At 42.6% G+C, this 13,037-nt stretch overlaps 1 protein-coding gene across 2 annotated transcripts in view; it reads right to left on the bottom strand.

Annotated features, from left to right (window-relative positions):
- Nucleotides 1-13,037, bottom strand: part of LOC137412890 (calcineurin-binding protein cabin-1) — a 180,766-nt gene that overhangs the window by 81,746 nt on the left and 85,983 nt on the right. For both annotated transcript variants that reach the window (XM_068098225.2, XM_068098230.2), the window contains 3 exons: nucleotides 12,732-12,850; nucleotides 5,421-5,663; nucleotides 4,996-5,196 (listed from right to left, as the gene is read on the bottom strand). In XM_068098225.2, coding sequence (XP_067954326.2) covers nucleotides 4,996-5,196; nucleotides 5,421-5,663; nucleotides 12,732-12,850 — 563 coding nt within the window. The remainder of the gene's footprint in view (nucleotides 1-4,995; nucleotides 5,197-5,420; nucleotides 5,664-12,731; nucleotides 12,851-13,037) is intronic.

Genomic DNA, 13,037 nt, shown 5'->3' with positions numbered 1-13,037 from the left:
AGCACATAGAGATGGCATTGGGAGGGAGAGGTGGACAATAAATTGATTGATTAATTGCACAATTAAAATCAATAAGTAATTATCATAAAATATTTTCTTAATCAATTGGCTAATAGCATATACCAAAAACACCAGTGCTTCATCCGAAGCTGTAACTTTTTGAAAATTAATTAAATAAATCATTAATAAATAATAAATAAAAAATGATTAATCAATTCATTAATTAATCGATTAATTGATTAATCAATAAATCAAAATTATCCTTTTTAGCCACATCATTTGGTCACTGTCATGTCCAAATATTAGCTTCTTAGCTCAAAAGGTGCCTGAGATATTGCACAGATGAGAAAGAAGATAAATAAATGATTAACCCTTTGAGTACGGGATTTTTTTTTTGATAAAAATACCCCCGGTATGGGATTAATTTGGCATTACGGGAATGCAACCACGTACTGACGATCTATTTGTAGTAACGTCATCCGTACACAAAACTTTTTAGCGGGTTGCGGGACTCGACACCATCCGTACTCAAAAGGTTAATAATGAAAATAAATAAATAATAATCATTAAATAATTAATCAATTGGCTAATAAAATACCTAAAAAACCATTATTTCCTCCAAATCTGTAACTTAAAAAAAAAAAATTAATTAACTCATTAATCGAATAATTAATCGATTAATTGATGAATCAATAAATCAAAAATAGCCCTTACAGCCAAATCACTTGGTCACTGTCGTGTCCAAATATCAGCTTCCAAGCTCAAAAGGTGCCCGAGATAATGCCCAGAAGAGAAAGGAAATAAATAAGTACTTAATGAATCGATAAAAATTAACGAATCAATGAATTAATTAATCAAAAAACAAAAAATAACGTTTTTGCCAAAGCACTTGCTCACTATTGTGCCAAAATTTCAGCTTCCTAGCTCAAAGGATGGCTGAGATATCGCCCGGACAAACAAACAAACAAACAAGAAAAGAAACCGGAGTGAAAACTGAGTACTCCATTTCAGCGTGCGTCATTTCCGGGCCCCGTTTGGTGCCCAGCAATGACGTCATGCAGTGCCTGGAGATGGCATGGGAAAGGAGCAAGAAGAAGAAGAACCACGTTTAGAGGCCATTTTTCCCCGCAGAGCAGGGGTTGGCCTTTTTCAGGCACCGTGGTCCCCTTTTTGAAGAAATGTTTTATGGCCGGATGCCCTTCCTGCCGCCAACCCTGTTAGTCGCCTCTTGCGACACACACAGGGAATTACCAGTGAACTGGTACTCAATTTGCCAACCTCGGAAGGATGACAGGCTGAGTCAACCTCCCTGGCGTTAATTCAGTGATCGACCGGGATTCGAACCCAGGATTCTAGGATCCCAAGCTGGCACCCTAACCGCTAAGTCAACACCAGGCTCGGTGTACAAAAATTCCCCAAGAGTGAGGAAGCAAGTGTCCAGCTCATTTATTCAAGAAAACAAAAACACTCAGAGGAAAAAATCAAAAACAACAGTTATTCAAATAATTTCTATTTGCACAATAACATTATGCGAGGAAAATCCAAATGTATGAAAGGGAATCAATTTCTTCCCTTTTTAAAAATGCTTCAAAATGCCAAATGTTTGGCAAAAATGCGAAAAAGTGACTCAAATTCACAGTCACATAGGATATATACCGATGGAAAAAAGTGACATTGGCTTATACTATACATACAGGGATTAATATTTGAGCTGATTCTATCTAGTGCAGGACTGCTCCTTCCTTCCATGGTTTGTCACCCTATCTTACGCAATGCGATTCAGATAATAGGGGTGAATCAAGTATTAAATGTTACACAAGGCAGATCAAGTTAGAAATGTGACGCGGAGGGAGGGGGCGGGGCGGGAATGAAGTATTAAATGTTACGCGGAGGGAGAGGGGGAATGAAGTATTAAATGTTATGCAGGACACATCAAGTATTAAATGTTACGCTGGGCGGATCCAGTATAAAATGTTATGTGGGACACATCAAGTATTAAATGTTATGTGGGACATCAAATATTAAATGTTAAGCAGGACACATCAAGTACTAAAAGTTATGCAGGACACATCAAGTATTAAATGTTACGCAGGACACATCAAGTATTAAATGTTACGCAGGACACGTCAAGTATTAAATGTGAGGTGGAGGGAGAAGGGGGGGGGGGGGGGGGTTGAAGTATTAAATGTTACGTGGAGGGAGGGGGGAATTATGTATTAAATGTTATGCAGGACACATCAAGTATTAAATGTTACGCAGGACACATCAAGTATTAAATGTTACGCAGGACACATCAAGTATTAAATGTTACGCAGGACACATCAAGTATTAAATGTGAGGTGGAGGGAGAAGGGGGGGGGGGGTTGAAGTATTAAATGTTACGCGGAGGGAGGGGGGAATTATGTATTAAATGTTATGCAGGACACATCAAGTATTAAATGTTCCGCTGGGTGGATCCAGTATAAAATGTTATGTGGGACACATCAAGTATTCAACGTTATACGGGGCGGATCAAGTATTAAATGTTACATGGGGCGGAACAAGTATTAAATGTTATGCAGGACACATCAAGTATTAAATGTTACTTGGGGCGGATCAAGTATTAAATGTTATGTGGGACACATCAAGTATTAAATGTTACGCGGGGCGGAACAAGTATTAAATGCGACATGGGGCAGCGTGACTCAAAAATGACACCTTATGCGAGGCGTTAAAAGATGACACCTTACGTGGGGTGTTTAAACAGGACACCTTACGTGGGGCCCTTAAAGATGACATCTCACATGGGGTCCTTAAAGACGATATCTTACGTGGGACGTTCAAAGATGATACCTTGCGCAGGGCGTTAAAAGATGATACCTTGCGCAGGGCGTTAAAAGATTATACCTTACGCAGGGCATTAAAAGATCACACGTTACGTGATGCGTACAAAAATTATATATTACGCGGGGGCAACTATGATACCTTACGCAAGGCGTTAAAAAAAGATACCTTACACGGGACTTTCAAAAATGATACCTTACGCGGGGGCAAAGATGATACCTTATGCAGGGCATTCAAAAATGATACCTTACATAGGGCGTTCAAAAATGACACCTTACATAGGGCGAATAAAAACGTGGGCATAAAACACCTTTCCACATTTGTGTCGGAAATAAACGAATGTCGATAAAAACGTCTCTTATCAATCTACTCATTTTGACAAACCAGTGTAAAATTGCCTTAATTTAATTGTATTTTACTTCATTCAGATTAAATGGTGCATTTATACTCGGCATGTATAGACGCACAATTGAGGTAATGCAAAATAAAAATTATTGTCCTATTTAATATATTGCATTTGCACTGTACATAAGTAAGTAAATGCATTAATCTTTTCTCTGTTCAGCCTCGGCTTAAATTCTTCTGGCATCGACTCAAAATTAGCTTTATCGCTTTGGCTACTCATCGCCAAGATCCCATGACCATAAATGTTTATGATATTGTGGCAGCCCGGCCCATGTGCAGTTACAACAAGTACAGCAACAGCGACACAACTTGGTTAAATAGAAGGACGTGAGTGCACCACAACCAGAGATACACTCAAGGGAGATCTTGCAAAATCTCAAAAGATGGGGTGAGAGAGCAGAGCAAGAATCGCAATCAAAGTGAAGAAGGCGAGAGTGAGTGAAGTCAGTTGGAACTCAGAATTCTGATCAGAGGAAGAAAATATAAAACGTGCAAGGAGGGCTGTCCAATCGTCCACAACAATGATTTACCATGGCCAAAGGGGGTGCGAGCCAGAATTAACTGCTGTAGGTGAAGAGTGGCTGTGAGCCAGCACTGCTGAAGAGTGACCCTGGTTGAGCACAGTGACCAATTAACCTAGGGTGTCAGCAATCGCACAAGATAGACTCAGCGCAAGCAATAATGGAACTAAGCAAGAGTGGAATGTCCCAGTAGCGAGATGTGTGCTCGTGAAAGCCAGAAAGCAATACCCTCGCTTTTCAGCACGACCAGATGTGATTTTCAGCGATACTAAACATACTTTAAAATGCACCTAGCAGGAGCAACCAGGTGAGGCGGTGGAGCCAAGCCCACATGAGAACAGCGAGATGTATGTGTTCTTGGATGTTATCTCAATATTCGGGTATCAGAAGGTAGAATGGCACCCTCCCAGGACTCGAAGTATCCACCTCAATTTTGGTGAAGGATCTCGATTCATGGACTAAGTTATGAAGTTGTGTTGTTCTCAGAGTTTTGGTCTGAGGGCTCTTTGCAGGATCTCACCGAGCCCCGGTCAGCATGTGTGCATGTATGCTTCTATGGAAAGGAACACAACTAACTGCACTTTTCAGTCCATTTCCCTCCCCATTTACAAAGTGACACTGCATGATGGCCAGCTTTGGCAGATTACCGCATCTCGACCATATGCTGCAGAGAATAAAAGTGAAATGGCAGCTTAAGGATTGGACTGGACTTCCGGTATGCCACTACTGCTCCCCTTGTCAGTTGCTCCATACTTTATCCCTCCACTCCCCCGATATTTTTATACCTTAGTTGTACCGTCCCTGAGTAGCAAATAAACCGAGTGTGCTGAATTTGGTCCGGTCTACATTACAATATATACACATTGCCATTTTGCATGGCAAATAGATACAGCTTTTAATTTTCCTACTATTGCTTGGAATTGTGAAAGCAATTTTAGGAGATGGTAATTCTGGTACTTTTGCAGAAGTGCTACGTGGAAGCCTTTTCCACCTTATCAATGTGAATGCTGCAACTTTTATACTTCACTCTACAACACTTCCTCTACAAGCCTCAGATAACTGTATAAAAAATTGCTTACATCCAGGTGCTTGCAAGAAAGTCGAATTTAAAAAAAATGTAAAAATAAATAAATGAAGGAATGAAACTACAAGATTACTAAATAATTTCCCCAGCTATTGTATGTAATAGTGGATAAGTTACTGACGCAAAGCAATGGAAATCTAGTGATGGTGAAGTTGGATTTACCTGATCGATGACTCCCTCGATGTAGTTAGCAACATGGTCTAACGTGAGAGGTGGAGGAGAAGGAATGAGTGGAACAAGGCGGCGAAGGAGGTTGGCTAGGTCTGCAGAAACAGTGCTGGCCTTGTAGCTGTCAAACTCAGGAAGCTGTCGTGGTCGAAAGAACTCGAATAGTGGTCGAGCCTCAGCCCAGGTGAGCTCAACCTTGAATAAAGACGTTCGCAAAGACTTTGTACAAACACCGACAAAAAGCAAACATATATGTACATGAGGAGGGTGAAAATTTGAGGACTTACAATATGGAATTGACAGCAGAGTGAAGATTGCTTAATTTAACAATAAATGTTAATATAAATGGAAAGGTAGCATTCAAAAAGAACATCCTGTAGAATGACCACTTAACAGGAGGTATGAAAATACGCACCCACCTGTCTGACACCATGGTCTTCCAGATAACGGGCCTTAGCCTTCTTACTCGGATATGCATAGAGGCAGAAGAAGCACTGTTCCAAAGCATTTTCAAGGTCTTCACGAAAAGGATGAGCATCCTCTTGCACCACACCATCATGTGACATCTCAAATCCATCTTCCCGGTTTTCTACTGTTCTTGTCCCAGGTGTCACGCCTTCATTGCGTGAGCCATGAGCCAGTTCCTCTTGTAGAACTCGCACCTACCTCAAAGAAAAGACCACACAAAAAGGTATAATGATAACAGGTTGGCTGATTCGGCAGCACACTGCAATGAACTATTACCGGCATGCCAACATAATCTACAGCAAATACGTGTCAATTATTCATTCAGATTGCATACACTACCGGTCAAAAGTTTTAGAACACCTCAATTTTTCCAGTTTTTATTGAAATGTATGCAGTTTATTGTCTCAATGCACTCTGAAATTAAGCATAGAACAAATAAACAATTGACGATAAAAAGAAAACATAGAATCATTTTGTTTAACAAAATTTAATTTAAATTTTTGACTCAGCAAAGCAGCCACCTTTTGCAGATATAACCGCTGAACACACTCGTGGCATTCTTTGTACAATGGAAATCAAATATTGTTCGGGAAGTTCTTCCCAACACTTGCAGAAGTTCCCACAAATGTGTTGCACTTGAAGGTTGCTTTGCTTTCACCCTTCTGTCCAGTTCATCCCAAATCAGCTCGATGGGGTTTAAGTCTGGAGACTGTGCTGGCCATTCCATGATTTGAAGCCTACCGTCTTGTTCTTTTCCTCGAAGGTAGTTTTGACATAGCCTGGAGGTGTGTTTAGGGTCATTATCTTGCTGTAGGATGAACCCCTGACTAACTAGGCATATACCAGAGGGTATTGCATGGCACTGCAAAATGCTGTGGTAGCCCTTTTGGTTCAGGGTGCCAGTCACTCTGTGCAAGTCGCCGACTCTGGATCCAGCAAAAGAGCCCCAGACGATCACGCTTCCTCCTCCATGTTTCATAGTTGGTGTCACACACTGAGGAACCATCCTTTCGCCAACTCGATGGCGTACACTGACCCTGCGTGATGAACCAAAGATTTCAAATTTTGATTCATCAGTCCATAAGACCTTCTTCCAGTCTTCAGTAGTCCACTGGTGGTGCTTCATAGCCCAGGCAAGCCTCTTTTTCTTATTTTGCCATCTTGGCAATGGCTTTCTTACTGCCACTTGACCTGTCAAACCTCCAGCTCAAAGTCTTCTCTTCACAGTTGAAACTAAGACTTCCTTACTTCGACCAGTCTTAAGCTGTGCTTGAACTGTTGCCCTGTGAGCCACCTATCACGCAAGCTGTTGACTCTCAGAAACTTGTCTTCCGATTCTGTTGTGGCTTTGGGTCTGCCAGCCCTCTTGCTGTCAGAGTTTCCTCCAGTTTCCAAGTACCTTTTGATGGTGTAGGAAACTGTACTCACTGACACCTTGGCTTTATTTTCCCATTTTTGCTAACCTAAACTTTTCTTTTGTTAACCTCGAACAGTTTACTGCTTACCTTTGTACCATTTCATGTCATTCACTGGACTTGAATTGCTTAAATTTCAATAAAAACTGGAAAAATTGAGGTGTTCTAAAACTTTTGACCAGTAGTGTATACTTCAGCATTCCGGTTCAGGGTTTGTTCCATGTGTGGGATGAATCTGCAACTGCTCCTTCCACTCTGTTAAAGCTAAGTTTTACTGATATATTTTCATCCCTGTGTTGCTGTTCATGTTTTCGTGCAATTTTCCATGTTAAATCATACCTTCTTGTGCTGTATTGTCCAATTTATTTCCCTATTAAAGTCTGGCCTACTCGTTCTAGGGCTCAGCTAGTCAACGTGTTGCTTCCGTTTCTGTTTACAACCCATCTGCTTTGTTTTCGCTCCTTTTCTCCCAACTATCTTCATTTCCAAATGCTTTTCTCCTCCTCGCTCCAAATACATACAAAGAAACACCAACAACAAAAACGAACTCAATCTTCCATATACATAGTTAGTCTGTCAATCTCTATCCCTTCTCTTTTTCAACATCTGAAAATTTAATATTCACTGAATAAAACGTCTTTTCCTTCAAAATACTTTGTGACTTAAAAAAATGCTTTCAAATTTATTTTAAAATGTCTCACTATCCTAACTACTCCCTCAGGAACAACCCATTAATACTTCCCAAACGATACCACAATCAATTCCTCTTCTTCTTTTTCACAAGGCTTATTTCCCAAAACCTTTCCACTCCTAAATGATCAGTTCATCCACCCTTCTCTTGCAACTCCAGCTCCATAAATGTTCCTTCATGCCTTCTATGGAAAACATTTTTACCACCCCTCCCAAGATGTTTGTCTATGTATGCCATCTTGGAAATCCTGAGAAAGTCGATTTGGAGAGGCTGTGTGCACACGACAATCAATTCCACATTCACGTCCATCAACGGTAGCAAACCACTCCATGTCAGTACCACCTCCCTTCCCTCCTCTCTGCTTTCCCTGCCTCTCACCCTTCCTGGCTTCCAACCCCAACATCGCACCATCCCGGCTTGCTCCCCACCCCCACCTCCTCTCCCTCCTCCTTTCATATTCCTGCACACTGGCAGTGGCGCCTTCTCCCCTGTCCCAAACTGTAGGGTACTCAAACATCCGAGGCTTCCGCTCCAACATGACAGATCTCTCACTCCAGGCTGCTGCCGATAAAACGGACATAATTTGTTCAACATAATCCTTCGTCCTAAAGGATGAACCCTGACTCCTTAATGTATCTCCCTGGCTATTGTCTCCTCGAGTTTGACCGACCTGGACCCCGTCCTGGTGGTGTAGTCGAACGGTACATCAATAACTCCATGTCTCACTCTCAGTGTACTACTCTTACACCTCCCAAAGAACAGAAGTACCTCTGGCTGCGACTTCCCCTCCACACCCCTCTTGTGTTGCTCTGTGTGTTGTACCATCCTCCATACAGTGATGCCTCCATCTACATCTCCACTGCAAACAACATGGACCAACGTTGAACCACTCATCCCAACTCTCTCTCTCTTCCTCATATGTAGTGATTTCAATAGTCACCATTCCAATTGATTGGGGGTTGATACCTCTCTCACCAGCCATGGCACTTCAGCAAATAACTTCTGTAACTCCATGGGACTGACTTGATCTGTAAACTTTCCCATCTGTATTTATGTCAATGGCAAATTCTCCTTGCTAGATTTGGTTTTGACCAACTTCCCCACCATTGTCTGCTTCTCTTTCTCTGCTCCAATTGGTTCATCTGATCATGTGCTTGTGAAGGTATACATCTCTCTTGCCATGCTCAGAGACCAGCATCAGTTCCGGCGAGTCTGGCAGTTCACTCGGGCAGATTGGCAAGTACTGCAAAAGTAGCCATCTCACTTCAGGACTGGTCTCCTAAATCTACTGCTCCTGATATTGAGTCAGCCTGGGAATGCTTCCACCGAAACATGCTATCCCTTAGGCACAGATTCATACCATACCATCTCATCTTCAGTTAGTATACCCCTTCTCCCTCCTCCCGCCCAAGGTACGCCGAGTCCCGTGGTGAGGCAATAAGATATCTACCACCAGAGATGTCCCCTGTTTTTGTGCTTCTCCCTGTCTGTGCTTGTGAATGGAGTGTGACTGGAGAGGCGCCTTAGTTTTTATAGAATTTATTTTACCATTATTTGCCTCATTGTATATACAGACTTGGCATTTAATATGGAATATATATTTTTTTTCTTGACTTGGGTTTACTTTCTTAACTCACTATGTCAATCTGGTGAGTTTATTTTACACTTTGGTGATTTATTTGTTAAAAGAACCATGTCACTGATTGTCTGTCGCAGCAATAAGTCAACAACAGGATTATATCACAGGTGGCGTGGCAAAATGTACGGACAGGTGCATTTGACGATTGGCTTCACAGTCGGGTATACAAGGGTTGTATTGTTGCGTTCTGTATTAGTGGAAAACAACTGCTGCACGTCTCCAAAAGTTATTGCCGCTTCCTCTGGAGATGGTCTGTCAACTCGACAATACTGTTTGTCATGGAGTGGTGGCTTTACGAAATTACGGCATGAAAGAGCGTGCTATTGCTCGGCAGTATGGCATCACTCAAGGTCAGGTGTCAAAGATCCTGAAACGAAATGCTCAGAGGGGTGTCCCTACTCCAATACCGAGGCCAGGACGTCCCCGCAGAACCACAATGAGGGATGATCGCCAGCTGCACCGGTTAGTCCGCAATGGCCGTACCAAGTCAGCTAATCGGCTTAGGGCTGAGTGGCAGCAACTGACAAATGTGCCTGTATCCAGAAGGCTAGTCAACCAACGACTGGTTCAAGCAGGCTATCGTGCCAGGCGTCCCCTGAGAAAGCCACGCCTGACCAGACAACACCGCCAGCGCCGATTGCAGTGGGCCAGAGAGCACCGTCAATGGCAGCCAGGACACTGGAATCACGTGATCTTCAGTGACGAGTCTAGATTTCTGGTCTATCGTCAAGATGGCCACGTCCGAGTGCGCCGACAAGTGCATGAAGCCTACAACAAAGATTGTATAGTGCCAAGAGTCCAAGCTGGAGGCGGTGGGGTGACCGTTTGGGCTGCTTTTCATGCAGGAGTCAAAACTGACCTGGTTGTTCTGAATGGAAACCTGAACCAGTTCAAGTACAGGGCCATTCTGGAAGAAACATTGCTTCCATTTGCTCGTGCAGCCTTTCCAGGAAACTTTGTCTTCCAAGATGACAATGCACGGCCTCATCGTGCTCGCATGATCCAACACTTTCTTGCTGACCGTGGTGTAGAGCATATGGAGTGGCCTGCCATGTCCCCGGATATGAATCCGATAGAGAACTTGTGGGCAGAATTAACGTGTCAAATCGACCACTTGGACCAGCAGCCGACCTCTGTGCGTGAATTGCAGCAGGCTATTGTCACTGCATGGCAAGCGATTCCTGTCCAAACCTTGGCAAATCTCGTGAACAGCATGCCTCAACGTGTACGTGCTCTCCTGAATGCTTGTGGGGGTTACACGAAGTACTGAATTGTAATTTTACTGTCGGTAATCCCAGTCGTAATTTAACTTTTGTTTTTGTTAAAAAAAAATTGGCTAATGTGCAAAATAAAGAGATACTTCTGGAAAACGTACAGAAGTTTAACACAGTACTGCACATGAATTGAGTTCGATATCAGTTTACATCACTTTCAAGGATCAATTTGTTTGTTTCGAAATGTCAAATGTGGTTTTTGTTTCTTTTAAAGGTCACATCAACAAAATCTCGAATAATTTCAACATAATTCCAATGAACTTTTGGTTCTAAGACATCTTGAAAAGTAAGTTCACCCCCACAAAAAAAATATCCCATATTAAATGCCAAGTCTGTAGTTATTCTTGGGTAAAATGCCAGGGGCAAAGAAAAGGCCCCTTTATATTAGAGGAACGACAGACGCACTCTTTATTGTGAGGCAGTTGCAGGAGAAGTACATGGAGAAGAGGAAGAAGTTGTTTCTTGGGTTTGTTGATCTGGAAAAAGCATTCGATAGGGTTCCACACGAAGTATTGACATGGGCATTGAGGAAGTTAGAAGTGGAGGAATGGTTTATCAGAGTAGTGATGGCAATGTACAAAAGAGCGCGCACAGCTGTAAGGACGAAGGACGGGAACAGTGGTGAGTTTGAGGTGAAGGTGGGAGTGCATCAGGGGTCGGTACCAAGTCCACTACTATTTGTAGCTGTGATGGAGGTGCTGGCTCAGAACGTAAAGGAGGGTTTACCGTGGGAGTTGTTGTATGCAGATGATCTGGTGTTGATTGCGGAAAGTATGGATAGACTGAAGGAAAAGATGAACAAGTGGAAGGAATGTATGGAGACAAAAGGTCTGAAGGTGAATATAGGAAAGACGAAGGTGATGGCAAGTGGTAAAGCATGTGGTGAGGTGGAAAGAACTGGGAAGTGGCCATGTGCTGTGTGCAGGAAGGGTGTCGGAGTGAACTCCATTCAATGTACAATGTGCGCCGAGTGGGTTCATCAAAAATGTAGTGGTTTGAGAGGGTCATTAACCAGTGTGGCAGCTACATTCAAATGTAAGGTGTGCACAGAGGGAGCTGCGGATGGAGGAAATGTTGAGTTGGATCTTGGAGACGGCGTGAAGCTGGAAGGTGTGAAAACATTTTGCTGCCTCGGAGACATGCTGAATGGAGAAGGTGGATCAGACTCGGCAACGGTTGCTGGAGTGAGATGTGCATGGAAGAAGTTTCGGGAACTGAGTGGCGTGCTGAGGAGGAGGGGAGTGTCGTTGAAGCTGAAGGGAAAGGTGTATGCTGCATGTGTGAGAAGTGTTATGATTTATGGGAGCGAGACATGGGTCATGAATGTAGAGCAGCAACGAAGGCTGGAAAGGGTGGAAATGCGAATGGTTCGGTGGATGTGCGGAGTGTCGTTGAGAGAGAGGAAGACAAATGATGAATTGCGAAAGATGATGGGAATAGAGCCGGTGATTGATGCTGTGAAGAGGAACAGGTTGAGATGGTTTGGTCATGTGTTGAGGAAAGATGAAAGTGACTGGTTGAGAAGAGTGATGGAAATGAATGTAGAAGGAAGTAGAGGACGGGGAAGACCGAGAAAGACTTGGCTAAAGATGGTGGAAGAAGAAATGCGGGCAAGGGGGTTAACAAGGAGAGATGCAGAAAATAGGGCAAAATGGAGAAGATCGTCACGTGGAACGCAAGGCTAACCCCCGCTCTAGCAGGGAAAATGGCCTTAAAATGCATGTTGTGTTGTGTTGTATATTAGGGTATGTGCCAGGTGGCAAAGTATAGAAAAGAAGGGACATTCCATAGCTTGTAGAAAATGCCAAAAAATACAAAATAAGGAACATTCAAAAAATCTCGTGTGCATGCTGGACTGGACTACCCTTGTGAGGAGGAACCAAGTAATGCTCTAGAAAAGTTAATATAAAGGGCACCAATTTGATTCATACAGCTACATGAAGAAGTAAATGTATTTTATTTGCCAGATGTAGGGCACCCCTTTGTATGAACTTTTCTAGAGCATTACTTGGTTCCTCCTTACAAAGGTAGTCCAGTCCAGCATGCACACAAGATTTTTTGAATGTTCCTTATTTTGTATTTTTGGCATTTTCTACATGCTATGGAATGTCCATTCTTTTCTATACTCTGCCACATGGCACATCCCATATAAAGGGGCCTTTTCTATGTCCCTGGCATTTTTCACAAGATGCATTTTAAATACGAACAAAATGCATTTGTTCCATATTTAACCAGGAACTCACATAGAACTTCAGCAAGGCCCCATTGGAATCTGTACAGCAGGCACGTCTACCAAGCATTTGATGAGCAGAATTCAGCAACATAATCGAAGAAGACATGAGAGGAGATTCTTCTGATATGCCTGAAATAAAGGAAGAAATAAAATGCAACACTGTGGTGAAAATACACTGCTGTGCAAAAGTCTTTGACGTTCTGATGCACACCGAAACTAAAACTTAATGTTGAATGCAAATACACCTTACCAACATGAAAAATCTTATTGCAATAAAGTAACCACATTTATACGCAATATACTCGTACCTTGATAT

Source organism: Myxine glutinosa, chromosome 1 (assembly GCF_964187855.1).
Source record: "Myxine glutinosa chromosome 1, kmMyxGlut1.1, whole genome shotgun sequence".
Classification (NCBI taxonomy): domain Eukaryota; kingdom Metazoa; phylum Chordata; class Myxini; order Myxiniformes; family Myxinidae; genus Myxine; species Myxine glutinosa.
Note: the sequence above shows the minus strand (reverse complement) of the source record. Positions and strands in the feature narration are given on the sequence as shown.